General features: G+C 39.3%; 2 protein-coding genes across 3 annotated transcripts in view; one reads left to right on the forward strand and one right to left on the reverse strand.

Annotated features, from left to right (window-relative positions):
- slc12a2 (solute carrier family 12 member 2) overlaps positions 1–17,088 on the forward strand; it is a 111,635-nt gene extending 94,547 nt beyond the window's left edge. For both annotated transcript variants that reach the window (XM_062031524.1, XM_062031523.1), the window contains 4 exons: positions 7,270–7,356; positions 7,882–8,017; positions 13,228–13,295; positions 14,283–17,088. In XM_062031524.1, the coding sequence (XP_061887508.1) occupies positions 7,270–7,356; positions 7,882–8,017; positions 13,228–13,295; positions 14,283–14,418 (427 nt within the window). In that variant the 3' untranslated portion in view covers positions 14,419–17,088. The remainder of the gene's footprint in view (positions 1–7,269; positions 7,357–7,881; positions 8,018–13,227; positions 13,296–14,282) is intronic.
- Positions 17,089–21,479: 4,391 nt separating this feature from the next.
- On the reverse strand, positions 21,480–25,139 carry LOC133638683 (major intrinsically disordered NOTCH2-binding receptor 1-like). The gene is given in 3 exon segments (XM_062031527.1): positions 21,480–21,818; positions 24,552–24,800; positions 24,844–25,139. Coding segments are annotated over 3 exon segments (585 nt in total). The 5' UTR covers positions 24,979–25,139; the 3' UTR covers positions 21,480–21,617.
- Between the last annotated feature and the right edge of the window lie 272 nt (positions 25,140–25,411).

The following is a 25,411-nucleotide window of genomic DNA, read 5'->3' on the forward strand; positions in this document are numbered from 1 at the left end:
CTGTTGATTTTGGGTAAGCACGCCATTTATGTCGAAATAGCTTTGCTCCAAAATCCACGTTTTCAGCTTCAAGTGACTTTCACCTCACTCTCTCGGCTTCCGTCTGCGCCAACGTTTCACCCTCTTCTTTGTGCTCGCTTCAATAAGGAGTTATTTACTCTCAATATATTTAGCTTAAAAAACATAAGGTTGTGAAACCTCATTTGTCAACAAAAATAGTCGTCTTTGTTGGTTACCATGTCTGCCATGATTGGGACAGACACGCATATTTGATTCCGGAAGTAGGAACAAACAGTTGTTGCCAGAAGTCAGACGTTCGCTGCTATGGAAACAGAAATCAATGCGCGAAAGAAATAAATCCCGTAAATGATTAAAATAATCAAAATACCGTAAATATTGAACGTATTACATATTGTTATGAACGTGTCTGTTATACTACATTATATATAGACTTGCAGTGTGTATTTAAAACTTTGCTGGAGGGTTTTGAAGTTGTTTTCGAGGGCTTTGAAGGCTACAACTGTGAGTCCCATTAGCCACATCTTCCAAGCAATTTTTATCCTCTTTAAAATCCCCCAAAAAACGACGTGTGTGGTGTTGTCTTATAATGATTGTGAACGATAGGGAAAATTCCAAAAAAAGTGCAGTTCCCTTTTAAAGTCTAGGAGAAAAAAGATGGTGATAAGATTAGATGATGTAAAAAGAATTAGGCCATTCCACCAAATTGCTGACTTTTGTAACTCTCAAAATCAACTTAAATTTATATTTAAAAAAAAAAAAAAATGTTTTACTCTAAATCTGATGATACACATGTTGAACTGCTGATAAAGTGTATTGGCCTATTTCAGGCAACTATATTTCTTTCTTTCAAGGTTTCTAAGGCAAATATGAACCATTTGAGTACCAGGCCTGAAAGTAACATGAGTGAGTTTTTAGCAGAAATTACATGACATATAGCCACATGGCATTCATGTTAATAGCATGTTGACACTAAGCACATTACAATGATTCAACATTTTAGTTTAAATAATAATAGTTTAGGCGGCAGGACTGTGCTGAGATTTTAATAAATCAGTTAACCTATTTTGGTTTTCCCATGGTATGCGGAGGATCCGATTGATGCAACTTCCTGTGGACCATGTGACTTTTTATTCAGAGGATAATATGTTAGGGTAACATGACTGAGTGAAATCCTGAGGACATGACAAAAGTGTGAATTTTAGGAAAAATGTTTGGGGGAGGAAATTTTACTTAATGTACAACACAAATAAGTTTAAAAAAAAAAAGTAAATACATTTCTGAAGGATTTAATTGATCACATTTCATGATAGTCTAATTTTAGGAAGCAGGGACAGGCAACAAAAAAAATCTTTGAAATAGTTGAAATTAATATTTTATATTGGGTTAGTAAATATACATTAAGATCAATGTGCAGTGCACTCTTAAAAGAAAATGTTCTCTACCTCCTATGTTAAAAAAACCAAACGCGATTTAAAAAAACAAAACAAAAAACATGGCCTAGTACTACAAAGTTAGCGATCAATATTTGTTTCCACGCAGTTTGGTGACTATGCATTTGCTGTTTTATATAAATTTTGTTCTGTTAAATTCTCATTTGTTAAACATTTGTACAAGTTTAAACGACTGATGTCGTTAGCCTTTCTATGTACAGTATATCTCCATTGTATGTTAGCATTAAGCTTGCGACATAAGAGCTGACCTTTACCCTGTATGGTTGCATTGCTTTTTTTCAGCTTATACCACCCTTAATGCACGCACGCACTCACAATCACACACACACACACACACGAACGCCACCACCGCTGCGTTTCTTGTTGTCAGCTACAGCTGCTGCCTTTTTGTGTGATAAAATAAGTGCTGGCACATTTTTTTTCTAAAGCTGCACACACTTGTCTTTTCTCAGTTTTCTGAAGGGAAAGCATTTTTTTATATATCGTGCCATGTTACTTACCTTCACTTTGGCCACATTTCTAAATATTCTTAGAAGCTGAAATGTTTTGGGAATTGTCTAAAATCTTCTACACACCACCATAATACATTTCAATGTCAGTTAATTTGCACTGCTTGAAGAAAGATGTTACAATGACATTCCAGATACTCAGATATCATCTAAGCTTGATTTGAGAATCAGTGCCCCTAATGGGCGTAAATGTAGAACTGTCATAACTCCACTCAACAAGTTTTCATCACTTGATATGATTGTAAAGCCTAATGGTGTGTGTCCGAACTCAACTGCAGGGTAATCCACTGTAGTGTGCCCCCTCTTGGATGAAATGTATACCCTTTGCAACATGATTGCATTTTGCAATCTCATTATGAATTTGTGGAATTAAATGTAAATAAAATGTGGCCAATCAGGAGAAGGTAAATGGTGACTATAATTAGCTGTCGGAATTATTGCTTTAATGCAGTTGAAACCATCATCATTATAATTTGTCTAAAAAGTTTAACGCACAGAAACCATCAGTAGTGCAGAATGACTCAAAATCCCTGAAACATCTTTGGCAACACATTTCAAGTAGTTTGTCCTAGTAGTTTTACAGCTGCGCATGGACAAATGGGCAGTCGATGGGGAATGATAGGCTTAAGTCAATATGGTAGACGCTGTACAGCATGTTGGCCCTCTCGATGGGAAATTTGAAGACAAAAAAACATGAGGGAACAGTCGTCCAACATATGGTATTATATACGCCTGCGAGAAGTACTTTTCTTTTCACTGAAGTAGTTCCAGCTTGAAATAGCACGTTAATAACACAAAATAAGTAACCAGTCCACATTCCATCCATCCAGCCATTTTCTACCGCTTGTCGCGGGGGGTGCCGTAGCCTATCTCAGCTGCATTCGGGCGGAAGGCGGGGTATACCCTGGACAAGTCGCCAGCTCATCACAGGACCAATTCAGATAGACAGACAACATTCACACTCACATTCACACACTAGGGACAATTTAGTGTTGCCAATCAACCTATCCCCAGGTGCATGTTTTTGGAGGTGGTAGGAAGCCGGAGTAATTAAAATAAAAATGTGCAAAAACCAGCATATTTTTGTATTAAGTATTTCCCGGCGTTTGTGCTTATAATAACCATAAGTGCGGTTAAATTTTCTTGTGTCTCTTTGCCCGTGTAAAATGAATTTAGTGTTGCCAATCAACCTATCCCCAGGGGCATGTCTTTGAAGGTGGGAGGAAGCCGGAGTACCCGGAGGGAACCCACGCAGTCACGGGGAGAACATGCAAACTCCACACGGTCCACATTACTGTGGATAAATGTTTAAGGAAAAATAAAACATTGTTTTGCTAAGTTGAACATGATGGTAGCGATGCGCTGATCAATTGCCCAGCTAAGCAGTATAGGCCGATTTCCTAAAAATGTATGTGATCACTCAGGGCTGCTCACACCTACTCAGTAGCCTAGTGGTTAGAGTGTCCGCCCTGAGATCGGTAGGTTGTGAGTTCAAACTCCGGGCGAGTCATACCAAAGACTATAAAAAAAATGGGACCCATTACCTCCCTGCTTGGCACTCAGCATCAAGGGTTGGAATTGGGGGTTAAATCACCAAAAAGGATTCCCGGGCGCGGCCACCGCTGCTGCCCACTGCTCCCCTCACCTCCCAGGGGATGAACAAGGGGATGGGTCAAATGCAGAGGTTAATTTCACCACACCTAGTGTGCGTGTGACAATCATTGGTACTTTAACTTTAATAATGCCTTTCAATGCCGATGCCCTCTGGCTGATACTTGTTTTGGTCCCCTAGCTGAGTGGGCTTGACATAGGCGTCAGCGACATAGGCCGTTAACTGTGTACAGGGTTTCCCCTAGATTGCCAAGATACCTGTGGCGGTAGGGACTTGGTCACCATGATGTCATTATATAATTTGCTATTTTATGATTTTCTTTAAAAAGGCAAAAAATAAATGTATATGTACATTTCAAAACAAAATCTATAGTTTTTTTATTATATTGTTTTGCTGCATTTTTTTTTTTTAAATTGTTGCTGCTTATTGTACAATGTGCTTTGTTGAGAATTGTTCAAGTGTCTGGAGACTTTTTGGTTTTTTTACAAGTTAAAGTTAAAGTACCAATGATTGTCACACACACTAGGTGTGGTGAAATTTGTCCTCTGCATTTGACCCATCCCCTTGTTCACCCCCTGGGAGGTGAGGGGAGCAGCAGCGGTGCCGTGTCCGGGAATCATTTTTGGTGATTTAACCCCCAATTCCAACCCTTGATGCTGAGTGCCAAGCTGGGAGGTAAAGGGTCCCATTTTAATAGTCTTTGGTATGACTCGACCAGGGTTTGAACTCACAACCTACCGATCTCAGGGCGGACACTCTAACCACTAGGCCACTGAGTAGTAAAAACGACTTGCAACAAATCTAGCATCGTTTTCTGGTGGTATTATAGACTGTACTCATGTTTAGAGATTCTGCTTCTGTTCCTCGATGTCCGCGACTAAAGAGGCGAACTGCAGCGAGCATGACGTCGCACTTGCTTTGTGCTGCTGCGCCAGTTGAACTTTCTTTCCTTAAAAGCCGCCATTGTCCTCTAATTGCTTACGTCATCACGACATCCTGTTTTGGCAGCGCTGTTCTGGTGGTCAAAGTCATTTTTCAGCAGCCAAATTTTCGTGCAACACTAGTCAATAGTGCCCATTCATACTGTGACAACCTGCTGGTGGTAGCGTTTTATGGTCGTGTGGTTTTTATTTGATGTTTATTGCAGCTGAGATAGGCTCCAGCACCCCCCGCAATCCCGAAAGGGACAAGCGGTAGAAAATGGATGGATGGATGTTCCCATGATCACAAACACACTGTGCCTAGAAGGGGATTAACAGAGAATGAAGAAGTGTTGTTGTGTGTCTTCGGAAGCAAAGAGACGGACGTGTGTGCCCAGGAGGAAATATGTGTTAGAATTGGGCAGGTTGTTAGCATAAGATTGGCAATAAAAGTTTAAAATTGCGTCAGACTTTGTGTGACTTCTTCTAAAGGTTACGATACATTAAATTATTTTAATTTGTTTTCACGTTAAAAAAAAAAAAATCTTTAAGGTGTGGCGGCTATTATTTTGCCGTGGCGGTGCGCCACGATCATTAAGGGGAAACCCTGTTGTATCTTCATACACAGTGTGGAGATGGTCCGCTTAGATCATTATCGTCACCTCCATTGCGACAAATAAACAAAATGTCTTACAAATAGTATTATCAAATTTGAGTATCCAATACCAAGTAGTTACAGTGGGAGCATTGGTCATACAAATGCTGATACTGATACTTCAAATGTTTAGGATCATTGAATGATTACATTTTTGATCACTATTATAATCAGACAGAAACACCGGAGGCGATATAACAATTTCAATAAAATATAATTATTTCTTAATCCCATTTTTTACAAACGGAATTCATAATAAAGTCAATAATGCAATATATTTAAACCAAAGTAAAGTCTACAATTGGCACTTTTTGGCACAGTTTGTAAACAATAACAAAAACAATATACTTCACTTTGTATCATTACTGTTGATATTTGTGTCGATCCATCCACCCTTGTTTACATTCAAGAGCTACTGTATATCTTAGAGGTTTTCTATACTTTGTTTGTATCCTCCTAAAGTGTTTAGTGTAGCAGTTTTAGCTATTCCTTATCCTCTAGTCCCCCAGAGATAGTGATACACGTAAGAAGCCGCCATGTAGACAAAGATTAGTGATTTAGATTTTAGCTTTGTACTGTGATTGGACATTAGTATGCGACATGGCGTTGTGAACGCCTCCATTTGCTTGCTGCTGTCAGTTCTGCGGGACACGGAATGTGTCATGTAAAATGCATGATTATGATATGACGATAGTATTAAAAGGTCTTTTGCCAGCTAAACCATATACCGTCAACATCACTCAGTCGTATTAGATCACTATTTGCATTATCTCAAAATAATTTTTTGGTCGTTTTTGTTCACGTTTACAAACTCTGGTAATAATGCCCTGGACACAGGTTGGCTTTAAGGGCAAAAACCAAAGCATTTAAAATAATTATAGTTGTTTTTGTTTAGTTATTGTGTACTACTGACTTGGTTATGATCAAACAATTGTATATAATAAAAGACCTCGAGAGGGACAAGCGGTAGAAAATGGATGGATGGAAAATAAAATTGGGAACTAGTTTCTGACCTTTTGTTCTTACTCGCCCCTGAGGCTGGAATAAGTCCAGTGACCCTGTAGGTGAAACATTATATTGCACTTGAAGTTTGGATGCAATCTACACTACATGCAATAAAATGATAAAATTAACTTCCAGAAAGCTATCAAATCTATTTTGATCACTTCAATTGAGACGCCTGTAAACATCCTTCGCGATGAGGATAAAAGGACCATAATGCCACTCTGTAGTAAAGGGGAACTGCACTTTTTTACAATTTTGTTTATCACTCACAATCCGTATGTGAGACAAGAACACATGTTTTTCTTTTATATACATTCTAATTGGTAAATAAACTCCAGCAAGCTAACAATGGAGGTAATGGGATTTGCTATTCTTTCTATAAAGTGCTCTAAAAAACCTCTATTATCAGTTTACATACATGATGTAAGTATGTACATAATGTAGTAACAGGCACATCTATTTTGTTCATTTTAAGCAGACGCATCACAACACAATGGGATGTTTATCTTCTCGTTGAGATTATCCATCCATCCATTTTCTACCGCTTGTCCCTTTCGGGGTTGCAGGGGGTGCTGGAGCCTATCTCAGCTGCATTCGGGCGGAAGGCGGGGTACACCCTGGACAAGTCGCCACCTCATCGCAGGGCCAACACAGATAGACAGACAACATTCACACTCACATTCACACACTAGGGACAATTTAGTGTTGCCAATCAACCTATCCCCAGGTGCATGTTTTTGGAGGTGGGAGGAAGCCGGAGTAATTAAAATTAAAATAAAAAATGTGCGAAAACCAGCGTATTTTTGTATTAAGTATTTCCTGGCGTTTGTGTTTATAATAACCATAAGTGCGGTTACATTTTCTTGTGTCTCTTTGCCCGTGCAAAATGAAAACCAAATTAATATACATTAAAAATGAATCATATTTAATTGTGATTAATTGAAATTAATCTCGAACAATCCTCTGTTTAATCTGATTTAAACATTTTAAATTGACAGCACTAATTATCATACACTGACTTCAAGTTCGATTTGAGTTGCAGTTGGTTTGCAAAATTCACCTCAAAGACTCTTACGCTCTTGTATTTCCTTTACAGAATGGCAACTCTGTTGAGCAAATTCAGGATAGACTTCTCGGACATCACTGTGCTGGGAGATATAAACACTAAGCCCAAAAAGGAACAGTAAGTATTTTCTAATATTTTACATATAGTCATGTTTTAGTGCAGCATGTTCAGCTAAACTCCAAATAAAAGAGGAGTTTGTTTGACTCATATTTCAGTTGTTTGAATAGCATCAATTCACAGAGTTAACATTCCATTGAGTAGTCTAGAATCACACTTCACAAGCAAGCTGACAATGTCGTGTCTGCACAATGTTTCATACGTAATGTGCTATGTAGATTATTTAGTTTGTTTCAATTGTTATGACTAGGCTTTGAATTTTTTTTAATCACAAGTAGTCCGATGCAATAAAACCTGACAATTGTTTGTAGTTAATGAATACATTTTCTTTACCGCTTGGGTGTACGCCACTGTGTTGCCAACCTTAAATTTAGTTTAGTTTAATTACATTATGGCGGTCCTACTAAAGTTGATGGTCTCTGGTGCTCATCACGTTAAAGTTCTGTCTTTGTTCATGAAATGATTTCTCGTCGCTGTAGCTTGTATTATTTTGTAAAGCGTGGGGCTTTTCTCTCTGTTGTGCAGCGTGGCGGCCTTTGAGGAGCTGATTGAGCCCTATCGGTTGAAAGAAGACGACATGGAGCAGGAGGCAGCTGAGCATCTGAAAAACAGTGAACCATGGAGGATTACTGACAATGAGTTGGAGCTTTATCGTGCAAAGGTTTGTAAAGTAATCATATTGTTTTGTATTTGATTACACACAAATATGATTGTACTGGGTCATTTTAACCATGCATTATGACAGTGCTTCGCAAACATTTTCTATTAAGCCCCCTAGGTATAAGAAAATATTTTGTGCGCCCCCCCACTCTCCATCATGACCATAAGTAGTATAATTTGTCTATATATTTAAGTTAACTATACCTCTGCATAACATTGTAAGCTGATTAACATTGAAGGGAACAACAGACCGGTCTTTCCTCATATCCCACTAAGCTATGTGCTACATACACTTCACCGTATTCTGGTAAGTCGAAAATAAGCATGCCCGCTCAACTATTTGAGAAGGACTGCATTATGACAACCGACGTTATGTTAAGAGTTTTTATTCATATCTAGTCATGGGAAAAACATTCAACTTTATTTTGTAGAATTTTTCAAGGAGTTGATCAAATGTCCACTAGTACAAATAACAATCATAAAATATGGAGGTTTATATCATTGTACTTTCATCCTGTTGTGGGCTTTTATATATTTACTAGTGTGGGTCTATAGGCTGTGAAGCAGTCTTATTTCCTGCTGTTGCAGTTAAAGTAACATTGCTAAAGTCAATAGGAAGTTTAAAACATATCTCCTATTCACAAACCTGTCACAATCCGTGGGCCGGATCATGTTTTTGTTATGTTCTGTTAGTTTTGGACTATTTTAGTTCCTGTTTGACACCTGAGTTTGGTTTGGTTGCCACGGCTACTTATGATTTTCACCTGCCGCTGGTGTTCGGGACGCTCACCTGGCTCTAATCAAGAGACATTATTTAAGCCTGTCTTTGCCAGTCAGTCGTCCTGGCGTCATTGTTTGTTTCTTGCAATGCCATAGTTTATGCTGTTTGTTTACCTCATGCCTTGCCAAGTAAATCTTGTTTGTTCCATGCCATAGTCCATGCTAAGTGTTTAGCTTCTATGTTTCCTGCGTTAAGTTTTTTTGTTCTTTAGCTTCTCGTGCGAAGCGCACGCTTTCCTTTTGTGATGTGTAGGATTAATTGAGGAATATATCATGTTTTTACCTGCACGCCTTGTCCGGAATAGTCCGTTTGCATCCCGGGGGAACAAACCTCGCAGTAAGCGGCGACCCTCCCGTCGTGACAAAATCTTAAATTCAAGTCAGTTTCAAGAATGTAATGTTGAATCATTCAGCATCATCGTTTATCTCGGAGCATTTTCATATGAAGCAGATCTACCGTATTCTTCATGTTAAGTTTAGTAATAGGAATGTAACGGTATTGTACAAAACCCAAAACCAGTGAAGTTGGCACGTTGTGTAATTCGTAAATAAAAACAGAATACAATGATTTGCAAATCCTTTTCAACGTATATTCAATTGAATAGACTGCAAAGACAAGATATTTAATGTTCGAACTGAGAAACAGAATTTTTTTTTTTGCAAATAATCATTAACTTAGAATTTAATGGCAGCAACACATTGCAAAAAAGTTTGTCACGGGGGTATTTTCACCACTGCGTTACATGGCCTTTCCTTTTAACAACACTCAGTAAACGTTTGGGAACTGAGGAGACTGTTTGAAGCTTTTCATGTGGAATTATTTCCCATTCTTGCTTGATTTACAGCTTAAGTTGTTCAACAATCCGGGGTCTCCGTTGTCGTATTTTACGCTTCATAATGGGCGACGAACTGTAGTTACCGACAGCGGTTTTCTGAAGTGTTCCTGAGCCCATGTGGTGATATCATTTACACACTGATGTTGCTTTTTGATGCTGTACCGCCTGAGGGATCGAAAGTCACGAGCATTCAATGTTACGTGCAGTGATTTCTCCAGATTCTCTGAACCTTTTGATCATATTACAGACCTTAGATCAGCGTTTCTCAAAGTGTGGGGCGCGCCCCACTGGTGGGGAATAGAGACGTGACAGGTGGGGCGCGAGGAACGGGAGGAAATTTCACTTTAATTTTTTTTTTTTTTTTCAATTATATTCTTAGATTTTTTTTTTTACTATGCTTTCATTTTCTATACACACTGTAAATCACTTTGTGATTCTGTCTGTGAAATTCGCTATATAAATAAATGTAAATTACTTATTTTTCCTGTAAGCTTTAAATTTCTAGGTAGGAGCAAAAGTTTGACAGACATAGCAACAGTAACTAATGGGGGCGGGGCTAAGCGGAAGCTTTGTGAATGGCGAGTCACTGTGCGAGGATTTGCTGTTTTGCAAATTCATAAAAAATAGAGCCACTGCTGATGAGCTGTTCAATATAATGGACAGTTTCCTCAAAGAACACGACCTTAAATGGGAAAACTGTGTGGGCTTTTGCTCTGATGGCGCACAGACCATGGCAAAGTCAAGAAACGGGCTGCAGGCTCTAATAAAGAGGGTTGTGCCAAATGCGCATTTGACACACTGTGTCATTTACCGGGAAGCACTCGCGTCAAGGCAGCTCAGCCCCGAACTCAATGAGGTTTTAACAGTGGCAGTGTCAAGCCTTCAACCCCGATTTGAAAAGCTGTGCCGTGCAAAACAGGCTCATTGCAGCCACTAATGCTGGAGTACTGTACAACTCATGTTTACTTGCCCTGTCTTGCCAAATGCATTAGCTCCTCCTTTTTTTTTTGCAAAGATTGCAAAGTGGCACTTTTATTTTATTTATTATTAAACTTGATGCAAGTTATTTGATTTATTATTGAACTTGATGCAAGTTATAACACTTTTATTTGATTTATTATTGAACTTGATGCAAGTTATAACACTTTTATTTGATTTATTATTGAACTTGATGCAAGTTATAACACTTATTTGATTTATTATTGAACTTGATGCAAGTTATAACACTTTTATTTGATTTATTATTGAACTTGATGCAAGTTATAACACTTTTATTTGATTTATTATTGAACTTGATGCAAGTTATAACACTTTTTTTTTATTTATTATTGAACTTGATGCAAGTTATAACACTTTTTTGATTTATTATTGAACTTGATGCAAGTTATAACACTTATTTGATTTATTATTGAACTTGATGCAAGTTATAACACTTTTTTTATTTATTATTGAACTTGATGCAAGTTATAACACTTTTATTTAATTTATTATTGAACTTGATGCAAGTTATAACACTTTTTTTTATTTATTATTGAACTTGATGCAAGTTATAACACTTTTGTTTTATTTATTATTGAACTTGATGCAAGTTATTTTATTTGATATTGAACTTGATGCAAGTTATACCACAGCTGCACAGTTATTTTATTTATTATTGAACTTGATGTTATTTTATGTTATTGAGTTTGAATGTATACAACTTGATGTTACTTGATGTTCAATAAATTTGAAAATGTTAAGCTTGGCATTAGCGTTCTGTTGAGGCAATGGGGGCAGGTGGGGCTTGAAAACTCCCCCTTGTCCAAAGTGGGGGATGACAAAAAAAGTTTGAGAACCACTGCCTTAGATGGTGAAATCCCTAAATTCCTTGCAATAGCTCGTCGAGAAATGTTGTTCTTAAACTGTTCGACAATTTGCTCACGCATTTTTCCACAAAGTGTTGACCCTTGCCCCATCCTTGTTTGTGAATGACTGAGCATTTCATGGAATCTGCTTTTATACCCAATCATGGCACTCACCTGTTCCCAATTAGCCTGTTCAGCTGTGGGATGTTCCAAATAAGTGTTTGATGAGCATTTCTCGGTCTTTTTTGCCAATTGTGACAGCTTTTTTGAAACATGTTGCAGGCATCAAATTCCAAATGAGCTAGTATTTGCAAACAATAACAGTTTTACAGTTCAAACGTTAAGTATCTTGTCTTTGCAGTCTATTCAATTGAATATAGGTTGAAAAGGATTTGCAAATCATTGTATTTTTATTTTATTTACGATTTATAAATAAATGATAAATGGGTTATACTTGTATAGCGCTTTTCTACCTTCAAGGTACTCAAAGCGCTTTGACAGTATTTCCACATTACACACATTCACACACTGATGGCGGGAGCTGCTATGCAAGGCGCTAACCAGCAGCCATCAGAGGCAAAGGGTGAAGTGTCTTGCCCAAGGACACAACGGACATGACTAGGAAGGTAGAAGGTGGGGATTGAACCCCAGTAACCAGCAACACTCCGATTGCTGGTACATTATATGTAGCACTTGTGTATGACTATGATACAAATATGATATATATCGGAACAACATGTCCAATAAAAATGACTGAATGGTATAGCGGCCGTCCAGACACTTGAGGGTCCTGGTACGAATCCAGCTTACGCCATCCGAGTCACTGCCGTTGTGTCCTGGGTCAAGGTACTTCACGTACCTTGTTTCCAGTGCCGCCCACACTGGATCGCTGGATCGCTTTGAATGTGAATGAATCTTTGGTGGTGGTCGGAGAGAGGCCGCAAGGGCAAATTTGCAACCACGTTTTTGTCAGTCTACCCCAGGGCAGCTGTGACTACAAATGTAGCTTACCACACCATAGTGTGACTATATAAAGTGTTCCCAGTGTAACGCGCTTTGAGTCACTAGAAAAAAGTGCTATATAAATGTAATTCATTATTATTATAATTATTAGGATGTTGTTTCAGTTAACACTGTTTACTACTGCACAGAAAGCTAAGTAGTAAGTAAAAAAAGTAGGAAAACACTGCCCTCAAGTGTTTTAACAGATAATTGCAAGTCACCCAGCTCATGCCAAGGAGCTTAACAGGAAGAAGATGTGTCTTCATTTACGCTGTAAGAATGTTGACATCATTGTTTCGGTTGGTAGACCAGTTTTATGCTTTATGAAAATACCATATAGCATTATTTGGCCTTAGTTCACATTGAGAAGTTGTGCAAAGGGAATACTATCTATTATTATTATTATTAAATGCACTGTCAGTAGTACTCAGACGTTGCACTTAAAAAGGCCAAATTGTTGAAGTGAAGTGAATTATATTTATATAGCGCTTTACGTAGTGAAACCCATTATCTAAGTTGCATTTAAACCAGTGTGGGTGGCACTGGGAGCAGGTGGGGGAAGTGTCTTGCCCAAGGACACAACAGCTGTGACTAGGATGGCAGAAGCGGGGATCAAACCTAGAACCCTCTAGTTGCTGGCACGGCCGCTCTACCAACCGAGCTACACTGCCCCTGAGTGTGCAGTGATGGACTCTTACCACCCTCAATAGTTGCTATCCTGGTTAGGTTTGTTTAATTTTGTTTTTCAGACTAATCGTCAGATCAGACTCAACGAACTACTGAAGGAGCACTCCAGCACAGCCAACCTCATTGTCATGTAAGCCATTCATTGTGTGTGCACAGGTGTATGTTTGTGTGTGTGTCTGTGAAGACAGGCTTTGGGTTAAGATGTTTTATGGGTGCTACATTAAAGTAAAATGAAAATGAAAACATTACAAGCCTTTTCCACTGCAGGAACTTTTCAATTTCCCCTCAAAAAGTAGTACCTTTCTAGGTTTTATTTATCAACCCTTTTTAAGACCCAACTGTAGGAAAACCAATATTTAATGAGCAATACGTCAGCCGGACATGACGTCATGTAAAGGTACCAATGATTGTCACACACACACTAGGTTTGGTGAAATTATCCTCTGCATTTGACCCATCATCCTTGATCACCCCCTGGGAGCTGAGGGGAGCAGTGAGCAGCAGCGGTGGCCGCGCCCGGGAATCATTTTGGTGATTTAACCCCCAATTCCAACCCTTGATGCTGAGTACCAAGCAGGGAGGCAATGGGTCCCATTTTTATAGTCTTTGGTATGACTCGGCCGGGGTTTGAACTCACGATCTACCGATCTCCAGGCGGACACTCTAACCACAAGGCCACTGAGTAGGTTAAATCCAAGCAATAGGTAAGAAAAGTTGGTTTTGAATAATAGGTCCCTTTTAAGTCCCACTTAAATGTCTTTATCATTCGCCACAACATAAAAGATGGAAAATAATACAAATATTGCACTGTTACACATTTAAGACATAAGTCAAACTTAATTTAACACCTAATTTAGGCCAAAAATATATTGAGTGGGTTTTAAGAAAATCTGCGCTTTGTGACAAGAAGAAACTTAATGAAAGTTATAGGAATCCAATCGACAGTCGCAGTCTAATTTAAATAAATAGCCTAAAATGTGGAAAAACAAGGCACAAAAGGCCACAGGAACCTTGTAGTTCCGGGGACTAAAAATTCCTGAACTTTTTTGTTTTCATGTTACCCTGTGTTTTTCCAAATTTAAGTCAATTGATCTTGTTTGTGTTTGACCCCAAACAGAAGCCTACCATTGGCCAGGAAAGGTGCAGTGTCCAGTGCTTTGTACATGGCCTGGCTGGAGGTGTTGTCCAAGGAGCTGCCACCCATCCTGCTGGTGCGTGGCAACCACCAGAGCGTCCTAACCTTCTACTCTTAAAGTACACAAGGAGAATGTATCTCATCCACCTAGTGTCTGTTAGTGGACCCACTTTTATAAATATATATATTCATATATATATACACCTTCCAGTTCCAGTCCAAACATATGTACCATGCACACGTGAGGAGATATTATTATATTTCACAGCTATGTTCTCAAATAAAGCGCCAATAGTAACGCTAAGGAATGGATTGTGATGGGAAAAGACACTTAGTTGAAGTAGAGTTGGAGGGTTTTTAATATAAACCAACTCTTCCTTTATTTTTGTTCCTTCTATTTATCTCTTCTGATTCATACGTGGAAACGACCGATCTCTGGTTTTAAAAGCAGTACTTTTGCACCCAACTTGCCATGTAATGTCCAATACTTTTGTGGTCACACTTGTTATAAAACCAATTGGATTGAGTTTTGATGTTGAAGCAGTTTGCAAAGATCCACTTGCTGGAATATTTGGAGAGAAGCATGACGAAAGAATGCTTCACAACACCTTTTAAAAAGCCTTATGGATGTGCCTTCCAGTTGAATCAGATAATATTCTGTAGAATATAAGATGAATTATTATATTGCTTCGTAGTTAGGGTAATGATTTTCGAACTTGATTTTTTCATAGAGTGAATTTGCATGGATTTATTGAACAGTTATTTCCCCCTTTGTCAACCTGTGTCTGGGGCCAACACGGTTTTCTTTCTATACTCTTTTTAGTCTTCCTTTTTCAAGATCTTCTTGTTTTTGATGCAAAAGACACTATAACGGTAAGCTCATAGGCAAACATGCCTGACATCCATAGAACATTTTTGGTGAATTGTATCTGTCACTTGAAAAGTAGCCTCCTATGTAGCTGCTGATTCACTAAATGATTTCCTTCAATACATGCTTTTGTTTCTTGCATTGTTTGTCCTTTGGGGGGAAAAAAACTCCACTACCCAATAAATTAGTAATAAGTTAGCCTTAATAGCACAATTACCAAGTGATGGATTTCTCACATCTTTTCACTCAATAGTGGATCCAGTTTTTGTCCAACTCATGAAGTCCTGGTCCACCATGTTCGTAGGGGTTACCGTATTACTACTATTATTCTAGCTTGCATGATTTTGCAAAAGTGAATGTGTGCTTATGTCAATTGACGGGCGACAGGAAAGAAAGGTAATGTCTTCTTTCGTGGTAACAGTTCTTCACTGCTCTTTCAATCTCCTTTTTATAGCTTACAACATGCAGCATTTTAAATGTCAACAAACTCAAAAAATGCTTATCTTCCATTTCATGTTTCATGTGTGTATGCAAGCAATAGCTAGTTTTGGGGTGTCCCGATCCGATATTGATATTGGTCTGATATTATCGGCTTGCATGTAAAACTGTCCGATACAAGCAGTCCTGCAGCATGTTTTCTTGTTGACAGCCAGTTCACATCTAAATGTCCTCCAATAAGCACACAAGGTTGGTTTTTTTTCTGTATTTTAGTCAAGTCATTAACAAAATGTAAACATGGTAGGCTACTAGGAGCTAGCAGCTACCCAACAGCTAAGCACAAAATATTTCACAAGCTAGACCTATGTGGTAAAAGTTTACTTCATTAACAAAATTGCAGTCTAAAGCAGCACAACTCATGATTCAATTTTTGGGGTGACGATTCGACTCAGACTCGATCCTCAATTCAAACTGACTCTTGCAATATTTTTTTTTTTTTTCAAACATTTTCAAAACCGGTTACTAGTTACAAAAGCTCTTCTTGGCTGCTGACCTATACACAAAGTGTGTTAAAGGCCTAAAAATCGGCTTATTAAAAGTCAATTCTTGAACATTTTGAATCAATTCAAAATCATAATAACAGTTGCTATCTAGATGTGATTCGCTTTTTCTCCCCCCCCAGACACACCTATAAAGTATGACTCCATTATAGTTGCATGTTACTTACACATACAAACTCAAAAAGTAGAAGTGTACTAGAAAGTATCCAGTAACAAGCGTGTCCGCATCGTTCAACTTACTGCGTCGTGACAAGCTTAACTCAGTGAATTATTGTGACCACTCGGTGTTGCCACAAAACAATTACCACTTTAACTTAAAGACAGCATAAGAATAGAATGGAACCCTTTTGTTGTCATCAAATATTAGAGCATGGCGAAAATAGACTCTTAGTAGTAAACAAATCAAACATTTTCTAACATTCCACACTAAAATAATACAATTATGTATGATTTCTGCTTATATCATAGCAATATCAGTTACGGCCAATACTCAAGGCTCCAATATCGGTATCGGTGCTGAAAAAGTTGTATCGGAACACCCCTACCGACAACCGCTGAGGAAAGTTGACCTAAACAGGTTTCACTGTAATACACTACACACACATACTGTATGTACTGTACTCTATATCTCCGTCCACAACTATGTCTCTTCTAAGGTTTACTACTGTAACTCTGCTAGTTGCTGGTCCAGCTGTGAGTCAACAGAACATTCCAGCATTAGCGTCACAATACACTTAAGGTTGACCTGCGATGGCCTCCCCCACTCGTTTGCCGTCTGGATGTTTAACGAAGTGCTGGCTGGAGAATAGACGTCACTCTTGAAGACTTGTAGTTGTGAAGAATGTTGTCATTAAAATGTCAGGAGCAAACTTACCTCTATGCATTTTAACTTGTGCCGCCTACTTGTAATAAAAGTCCATCTCTCCATTGAAAGACTCCATTTCATTATTTTTAATAGCGGAAGATATCGGCTAGCGTCTAAAACAGCTGGGCAAATATTTTGACTTGGGGGGCCACATTGAGAGAAAAAATGTGTCTGGGGAGCCTATGTGTGTATAAATGATATATACACATTTAGCTGTAAAAATCTGCTGTACATTGTGTCTTTGGGTCCCTTTTTTTCAGGAACACTAATACCAAAAGTCACAATGTCCGATAGAGTTCTAAAAAAGTTATGACAGACCACCTAAAAAAAAAAAAACGGAATGGAATTTTACGTTTTTTTACTGAATGGGACACCCAAAATGTACATGAAAATAAAGAAAGTTGGTGTGGAGGGAGGTGTGGCCAGCAGGAGCAAAGGTCACCGCCTCTGTCTATGGTGCTGAGGACGAGCACCATGGGATGGGGGCGGGGGCATGTGCTGACGGCGAGACAGCTGACGGGTGATTAGATTTCCCCAGGTGGTACGTGTTAATCTAATCATCTGTTGTCTTTAACAGTGAGCGGCCGAGAGCAGGGGGGGGGGGAGGATACGGACGTGACTTAAAAGTCACGTTCTGCGGGAGAAAGACTTTGATCAAATCTATGTGTATTAAAAACTGCACGCTTGGCTCCTGTGCCGTGTCTACAGTGGAACTGCTAGGAAGCAACTTCCACAGTGGGATTTACAAAATTAACTATGAACAATAAAACACTAAATATCAACAACATATGAACATTGCGCCTCTTTTATATCTCAGACCAGCTCCTCATTAGACATCTTTTACAATCAAGCAAAACACAAGAAAAATGCAAAGTGTAATAAACACCTACAATATGATATGTTATCATGTAAAAATTTGCTTCCACATCTGTTTTTGACACACACATTTCGGGCTGGCTGCCCTGAAAACAAACCCCGCCCACTCTGGTTGGTTCCTGGTCTGAGCTGCTGTGACGTAGATTACCGTAAAGTAAACACCCAAAAGCGCAGATTTCGACCATTGAAATACTTTCTATAGTTCAAGACTTACGGTAATTTAAAAACAGCACTGCACATCAATAATGGCGGCGACAGTTTTGATGTTTAAGGTATAAAAAAAAAACTGGAAAACGTCCGGCGGGCCAGATTGAAAATCTTAATGGGCCGTATTTTGCCTACGTTTTTGATTGATTGAGACTTTTATTAGTAGGTTGCACAGTGAAGTATATATTCCGTACAATTGACCACTAAATGGTAACACCCGAATAAGTTTTTCAACTTGTTTAAGTCGGGGTCCACTTAAATTGATTCATGATACAGATATATACTATCATCATAATACAGTCATCACACAAGATTTCATTATTTACATTATTTACAATCAGGGGTGTGGAGGGGCGGGGGGGGGGGGGGGGGGGGTATGGACATCAAGTAGTGGACATAGAGAGAGAGAGAGAGAGAGAGATCAGAAGGCATAAGAAAAAGAAAAAGTATCTGCATTTGATTGTTTACATTTGATTATTAGCAATCCGGGGAGGGTGTTAGTTTAGGGTTGTAGCTGCCTGGAGGTGAACTTTTATTGCGGTTTTGAAGGAGGATGGAGATGCCCTTTCTTTTATACCTGTTGGGAGCGCATTCCACATTGATGTGGCATAGAAAGAGAATGAGTTAAGACCTTTGTTAGTTCGGAATCTGGGTTTAACGTGGTTAGTGGAGCACCCCCTGGTGTTGTGGTTATGGCGGTCATTTACATTAAGGAAGTAGTTTGACATGTACTTCGGTATCAGGGAGGTGTAGCGGATTTTATAGACTAGGCTCAGTGCAAGTTGTTTAACTCTGTCCTCCACCTTGAGCCAGCCCACTTTAGAGGGTGGGATCTGGGGTGGAGGTCTAGAAGTAACCTGACTAGCTTGTTCTGAGATGTTTGGAGTTTAGATTTGAGGGTTTTGGAGGTGCTAGGGTACCAGGAGGTGCATGCATAATCGAAAAAGGGTTGAACGAGAGTTCCCGCCAGAATCCTCATGGTGCTTTTGTTGACCAGAGAGGAAATTCTGTAGAGAAATCTCGTTTGTTGGTCTGGTCTATTATGTCTGATATAATCTCTGATACAAGCAGTCTTGTCGCATGTTTACTTGATGGACAGCCAGTCAACATCTGAATATCCCCCAATAAAGACACAAGGTTGGTCTTTTCTTGTGTTTTAATAGGGTCATTTACATAAACCTTATATGTTGAGTTAAAGTTTGCTTTCAAGAAAAAACTTTAATCACTAACTCAAATAACATAAAGTATAGATAGTCAAGTTACTAGGAGGTAGCAGCTAAATACAATAGCACACTCGCTAGACCAGACATGGGCAAATTAAGGCCGTAAAGCTTTTCAATCTGGCCCGCCGGACATTCCCAAAACATTTTTTTAGATCTTTAAGATGGAAAGTGTAGCTGCCATTATGATGTGCAGTGATGTTTTCAAATGACCGTAAGTCTTGAACTATAGAAAGTATTTCAATGGTTGGAATCTGCGCTTTTGCATGATATACTAGTTACTATGGTCATCTAATTAGTTACTATGGTCATCTAATTAGTTACTATGGTAATCTACGTCACAGCAGCTCAGACGAGGCACCAAGCAGTGTGGGCGGGGAGCGTTTCCACAGAGTGTCAGCCTGAAATGCGGGTGTCAGGGACAGACGCGGAAGGAGATTTTTACAACAAAGTTCTAAAACTTAGTGATGTATCAGATTGTAGGTGGGTTTATTTTTGACCCTTCGCGTTCATATTTTGCTTTGTGTGTTGCACTTTTGTTGGGTTTCGCTTGATTGTAAAAGATGTCGATCGAGAGGGGGTGTGACGTTCATATGTTGTCAATATTCAGTGTTTTATCCTTCATAGTTAATATTGTAAATCCCACATTCTTTATTTTCATGTACATTCTGGGTGTCTCATTCAGTAAAAAAAATGTGAAATTCCAGTCCGTTTTTTAAGGCGGTCTGTCATCACGTTTTTTGCATTCAATCAGACATTATTGTTAGGTTTTGTATTAGTGTTCCTAAAAATAGATATACCGGCCCCTAGACACACTTTTTTCTCTAAATTTGGTCCCCCGAGGCAAAATAATTGCCCAGGCCTGCGCTAGACATATGTAATAAGTGTCCATGGAAATATACTGCAATATTAAACAGCACATGTTTTAATATAAACAAATATCAAACAATTATAGTTACACATTACTTACACGTACAAAGTCTCCAAGGCAGAATATTAGAAAGGTTCCAGTAACAAGCGTGTCTGCATCATTCAACACTGATATTATAAATATTTACATGTGGTCAAAATCCTTTATACTGTTTTCTCTAGGAATTAAAAAAAAGCATCAAACATAATTGGAAACTGCCAAAAGGGAATAGAAATCAAAATTTGCTTTTGCTTTTGATTTAAAGGGATCATATTATGGTGTTATTTCTACAAATAAAACACTTATTTGTGGTCTACATAACATGTAATGGTGGTTCTTTGGTCAAAATGTTGCATAGATTATGTTTTATGGACCATCTCTTTGTCATTTTGTGGGCGGTCTTATTTACGTGCCTCCACTTTGACTGCGTCTATTCTATTTAGCGTTTCCATATGTCTACTGACATACAAGTTTGAACTATACGCTGCTGTGTATTAGAAATGACAACAGCGGAGGATGCATGTGCATGTACGAGCCAGTCTGCCCCACAACAAGAGAATAGAGGGGAAAGAAAGGAATTTATTGACTATGTGGGACTATTTTTTTTATTTATTTTTTTTAAATTTTTTTTAATTTTTTATTTTTTTTATAATGTCCTGCCCAGCTTCTCGGGCAAATCATATAGCAGATGTAGATGCCCATATCGGCTGTTCAGATTTACTTTACAAAAGAGAAGTGTAGGATACTTCTCTTGTTGCCTTACTTGTATTTTGACTTTATTAAATGTATTTATATTATCATTTGGTGCAGCCGGGCCGGAGCAGGAGGGGATAGAAAGAGAGAAAAAGGAAGACAGAGGGGGGAATTGTGGGGACAAGAGGGGGATTAGACAGAGAGACAAAAACAACAACAGCAAACACAACAACAACAACAACAACAACAGAGCAACATCAGCAAATACGACATGTACAAATATGATGGTAAAAGTAATAGCAAATAAGCAGTTAGCGAAAATTTAAAAAAAAAAAAAAAAAAAATGTGGGACTATAATGGCAGACTCGCGCCAAGCTCTTCGGGTAAAACTTTACCAATATATGGAGATATCCGTTGACGTCACCAATTGGTAAAAACATCCCAAATTGGGCACATTCCAAAGGGTTTGGTAGAAGTATAAAGGAAGGCCAGATTGTAAACATTGTTTATTCAAACCAATTTTACAACTGAACTGAACTGGGCTTACAAAATGTGAAGCAACATGTACAGACTCTAAAGTGTATATTTTTCATAACTACATTTTGCAACGCATATTAAAACAACCCTCATCTAAACTCTGTCGTCGTTTCCCAAATGAACTGGAACAAGACCATTTTCAATCAGACTTTCTTTCCTAGCACCACAACTGGGACCACGATGACGACAATAATGACACTAATAGACAAACCGATGATAAGAATTAGTTTGTGAAGTTTTTTCCGTCGCTGTTCGGCCTGTGTTTTCTTCAGTAATGCATCAAATCCTGGTGTGTATAGATCCTCCAGCCAAAAGTCCAGATCTTTGGGTGTCTTCTCTTCATCCTAGGTGAGCAACAAACAAGAATATATACATCATTTACAGAGCATTATGAAGACTATGTACCACAAAAACCTTGATATTACGCCTCAGTTGCAAGAGTGTGATAACAGATCATTTACAGGCAATTTACACAAATAAAAATACAACGCAACTATTATGATGAGTATAAATATACAAATGATTTACGTTATTCCTCATCAATGGCTGCAGAGTTTTATTCTGGACAATTTCAGAGAATGAAATGAAATGAAACCTTTTCATCCATCCTCCCATCCATCCAAGAGGCAGTATGCACATGTTAGAGATGTTGAGGTGTGATGATAATCGTTCATTGTCTCTCATTGTCTCAACAGTGATAATCGTTCATTGTCTCTCAAAACACTTTTCAATTGTCAAGCATTCAGGGAAAATGTCTGCAACATGTGGATGACAGAGCAGACAGCAGACAATAAGGAGGTTTTTGGTGGTGTTTCTTTCTACAAAACCCAAAACCAGTGAGCTCGGGCCCAGCGAAGCCGGCGGCGTTTGTGGGTGTTGTTGATAAATGGCTTTCGCTTTACATAGTAGAGTTTTAACTTGCACTTACAGATGCAGCGACAAACTGTAGTTTATGACAGTGGTTTTCTGAAATGTTCCTGGGCCCATGTGGTGATATCCTTTACACACTGATGTCGCTTTTTGACGCAGTACCGCCTGAGGGATCGAAGGTCACGGCCTTCGGTGGCAAAAAAAAAGACTGAGAAAGTTGAGGAACGCTCATCAAACACTTATTCGGAACATCCCACAGGTGAACAGGCTAATTGGGAACAGGTGGGTGCCATGATTGGGTATAAAAACGGCTTCCATGAAATGCTCAGTCATTCACAAACAAGGACGGGGCGAGGGTCACCACTTTGTGAACAAATCCCTGAGCAAATTGTCCAACAGTTTAAGAACAACATTTCTCTACGAGCTATTGCAAGGAATTTAGGGATTTCACCATCGACGTTCCGAATCTGGAGAAATGACTGCATGTAAGCGAAAAGCCAGTGACTTTTGATCCCTCAGGCGGTACTGCATCAAAAAGCGACATCAGTGTGTAAAGGATATCACCACATGGGCTCAGGAACACTTCAGAAAACCACTGTCAGTAACTACAGTTGGTCACTGCATCTGTAAGTGCAAGTTAAAACTCTCCTATGCAAAGCGAAAGCCATTTATCAACAACACCCAGAAACACCGCCAGGGGTCGCTGGGCCCGAGCTCATTTAAGATGGACTGATGCAAAGTGGAAAACGACATGTCAAATAGTTTTTGGAAACTGTGGACGTCGTGTCCTCTGGACCAAAGAGGAAAAGAACCATCCGGATTGTTATAGGCGCAAAGTTGAAAAGCCAGCATCTGTGATGGTATGGGGGTGTATTAGTGCCCAAGACATGGGTAACTTACACATCTGTGAAGGCGCCATTAATGCTGAAAGGTACATACAGGTTTTGGAGCAACATATGTCGCCATCCAAGCAACGTTATCATGGACGCCCCTGCTTATTTCAGCAAGACAATGCCAAGCCACGTGTTACAACAGCGCGGCTTCATAGTAAAAGAGTGCGGGTACTAGACTGGCCTGCCTGTAGTCCAGACCGGTCTCCCATTGAAAATGTGTGGCGCAATATGAAGCCAAAAATACCACAACGGAGACCCCGGACTGTTGAACAACTTAAGCTGTACATCAAGCAAGAATGGGAAAGAATTCCACCTGAGAAGCTTAAAAAATGTGTCTCCTCAGTTCCCAAACGTTTACTGAGTGTTGTTAAAAGGAAAGGCCATGTAACACAGTGGTGAACATGCCCTTTCCCTACTACTTTGGCACGTGTTGCAGCCATGAAATTCTAAGTTAATTATTATTTGCAAAAAAAAAAAAAAAAGTTTATGAGTTTGAATATCAAATATGTTGTCTTTGTAGTGCATTCAATTGAATATGGGTTGAAAAGGATTTGCAAATCGTTGTATTCCGTTTATATTTACATCCAACACAATTTCCCAACTCATATGGAAACGAGGTTTGTAAACATGGGGCGGTGACGTCAGCTTTTGGGTGGAGTGCAGCGCCCTTCAGGAGCTTAACAATAATAAATAAGTCATGTTCAAGACCAAAACATCCCCACATACACTACCGTTCAAAAGTTTGGGTTCACCCAAACAATTTTGTGCAATAGCCTTCATTTCTAAGAACAAGAATAGACTATCGAGTTTCAGATGAAAGTTCTCTTTTTCTGGCCATTTTGAGCGTTTAGTTGACCCCGCAAATGTGATGCTCCAGAAACTGAATCTGCTCAAGGGAAGGTCAGTCTTGTATCTTCTGTAACGAGCTAAACTGTTTTCAGATGTGTGAACATGATTGCACAAGGGTTTTCTAATCATCAATTAGCCTTCTGAGCCAATGAGCAAACACATTGTACCATTAGAACACTGGAGTGATAGTTGCTGGAAATGGGCCTCTATACACCTATGTAGATATTGCACCAAAAACCAGACATTTGCAGCTAGAATAGTCATTAACCACATTAGCAATGTATAGAGTGTATTTCTTTAAAGTTAAGACTAGTTTAAAGTTATCTTCATTGAAAAGTACAGTGCTTTTCCTTCAAAAAAAAGGACATTTCAATGTGACCCCAAACTTTTGAACGGTAGTGTAAATACTTTCTTCCAGCCAGTTAGTACATTTCTGTCTTTGCACAAATGACTGCTCTTCATTACCTGTAAAACGTCTGTGGTTCTGCCATGGCTGCTTTGTGTTGTGTATTCCTTGATGGTCCATGAAGGTGTGTATTGCTTGATGTGCGTTGTATGATCCGTCACGGCGTACAGAGGGTTGCTCTTAATGTGGGCCTGCAGGCGGCCAGGAGTGACGTGGTGGTCATGAAATCGTTCTGCAAACATCACAATGTGGTCTTGGGAGGACGACGACCACCTTTCCATCTTTGCTCTTTTCTCCAACACATTCTGCTAATAGGAGAGACTTCATTGTGCAATAATGTAACACAACTACATGCCACACAACCTGAGAAGACGCATTATTTCAGGTCTTAACTTCCAACACCTGGTGAGTTACCGGCAGCGTCCGGACGTCCAACCGGAGGAACTTCTGGGGGTTGTTGTTGTTTGGTAGAACAGAAATGTTCATTCTGGCTCAGTTGCAGCCTTCACACTGTCACGTTAGCTGGGTGGATTTTCTTTTACAGACAGTAATAATATATTTATGAGCCTGGATCAATTACAAGTGTGTGTCATTCTATCTGACCACTGGAGAGATGATCAACGTGTGTATTTTACAATGCACTAGTACTTTAATTTTTTTTTTGTTGAAAGGACTAGTTGGTACAATCCCTGGGGACTCTGCATGGCAGGGGCGTCCTCCTCCCTGAGCCAGGCTTGCACCTGACCGCATACCTAAGTGAGGCTAAGTGACACTGCTGGGAGGCTTTTCCACCATTGGGACACATCTTCAGTTGTGTGCCCCAGCGTCACGGGGTGTTTCGGCCCGGCTTACCACAAGACACCCTCTGCTGAGGAAGGGCCCACCCCAGGGTGATCAAATCCCTGGGTGTGTGTGTCCC

The sequence above is a fragment of the Entelurus aequoreus genome, linkage group LG21 (genome assembly GCF_033978785.1).
Source record: "Entelurus aequoreus isolate RoL-2023_Sb linkage group LG21, RoL_Eaeq_v1.1, whole genome shotgun sequence".
Taxonomy (NCBI): domain Eukaryota; kingdom Metazoa; phylum Chordata; class Actinopteri; order Syngnathiformes; family Syngnathidae; genus Entelurus; species Entelurus aequoreus.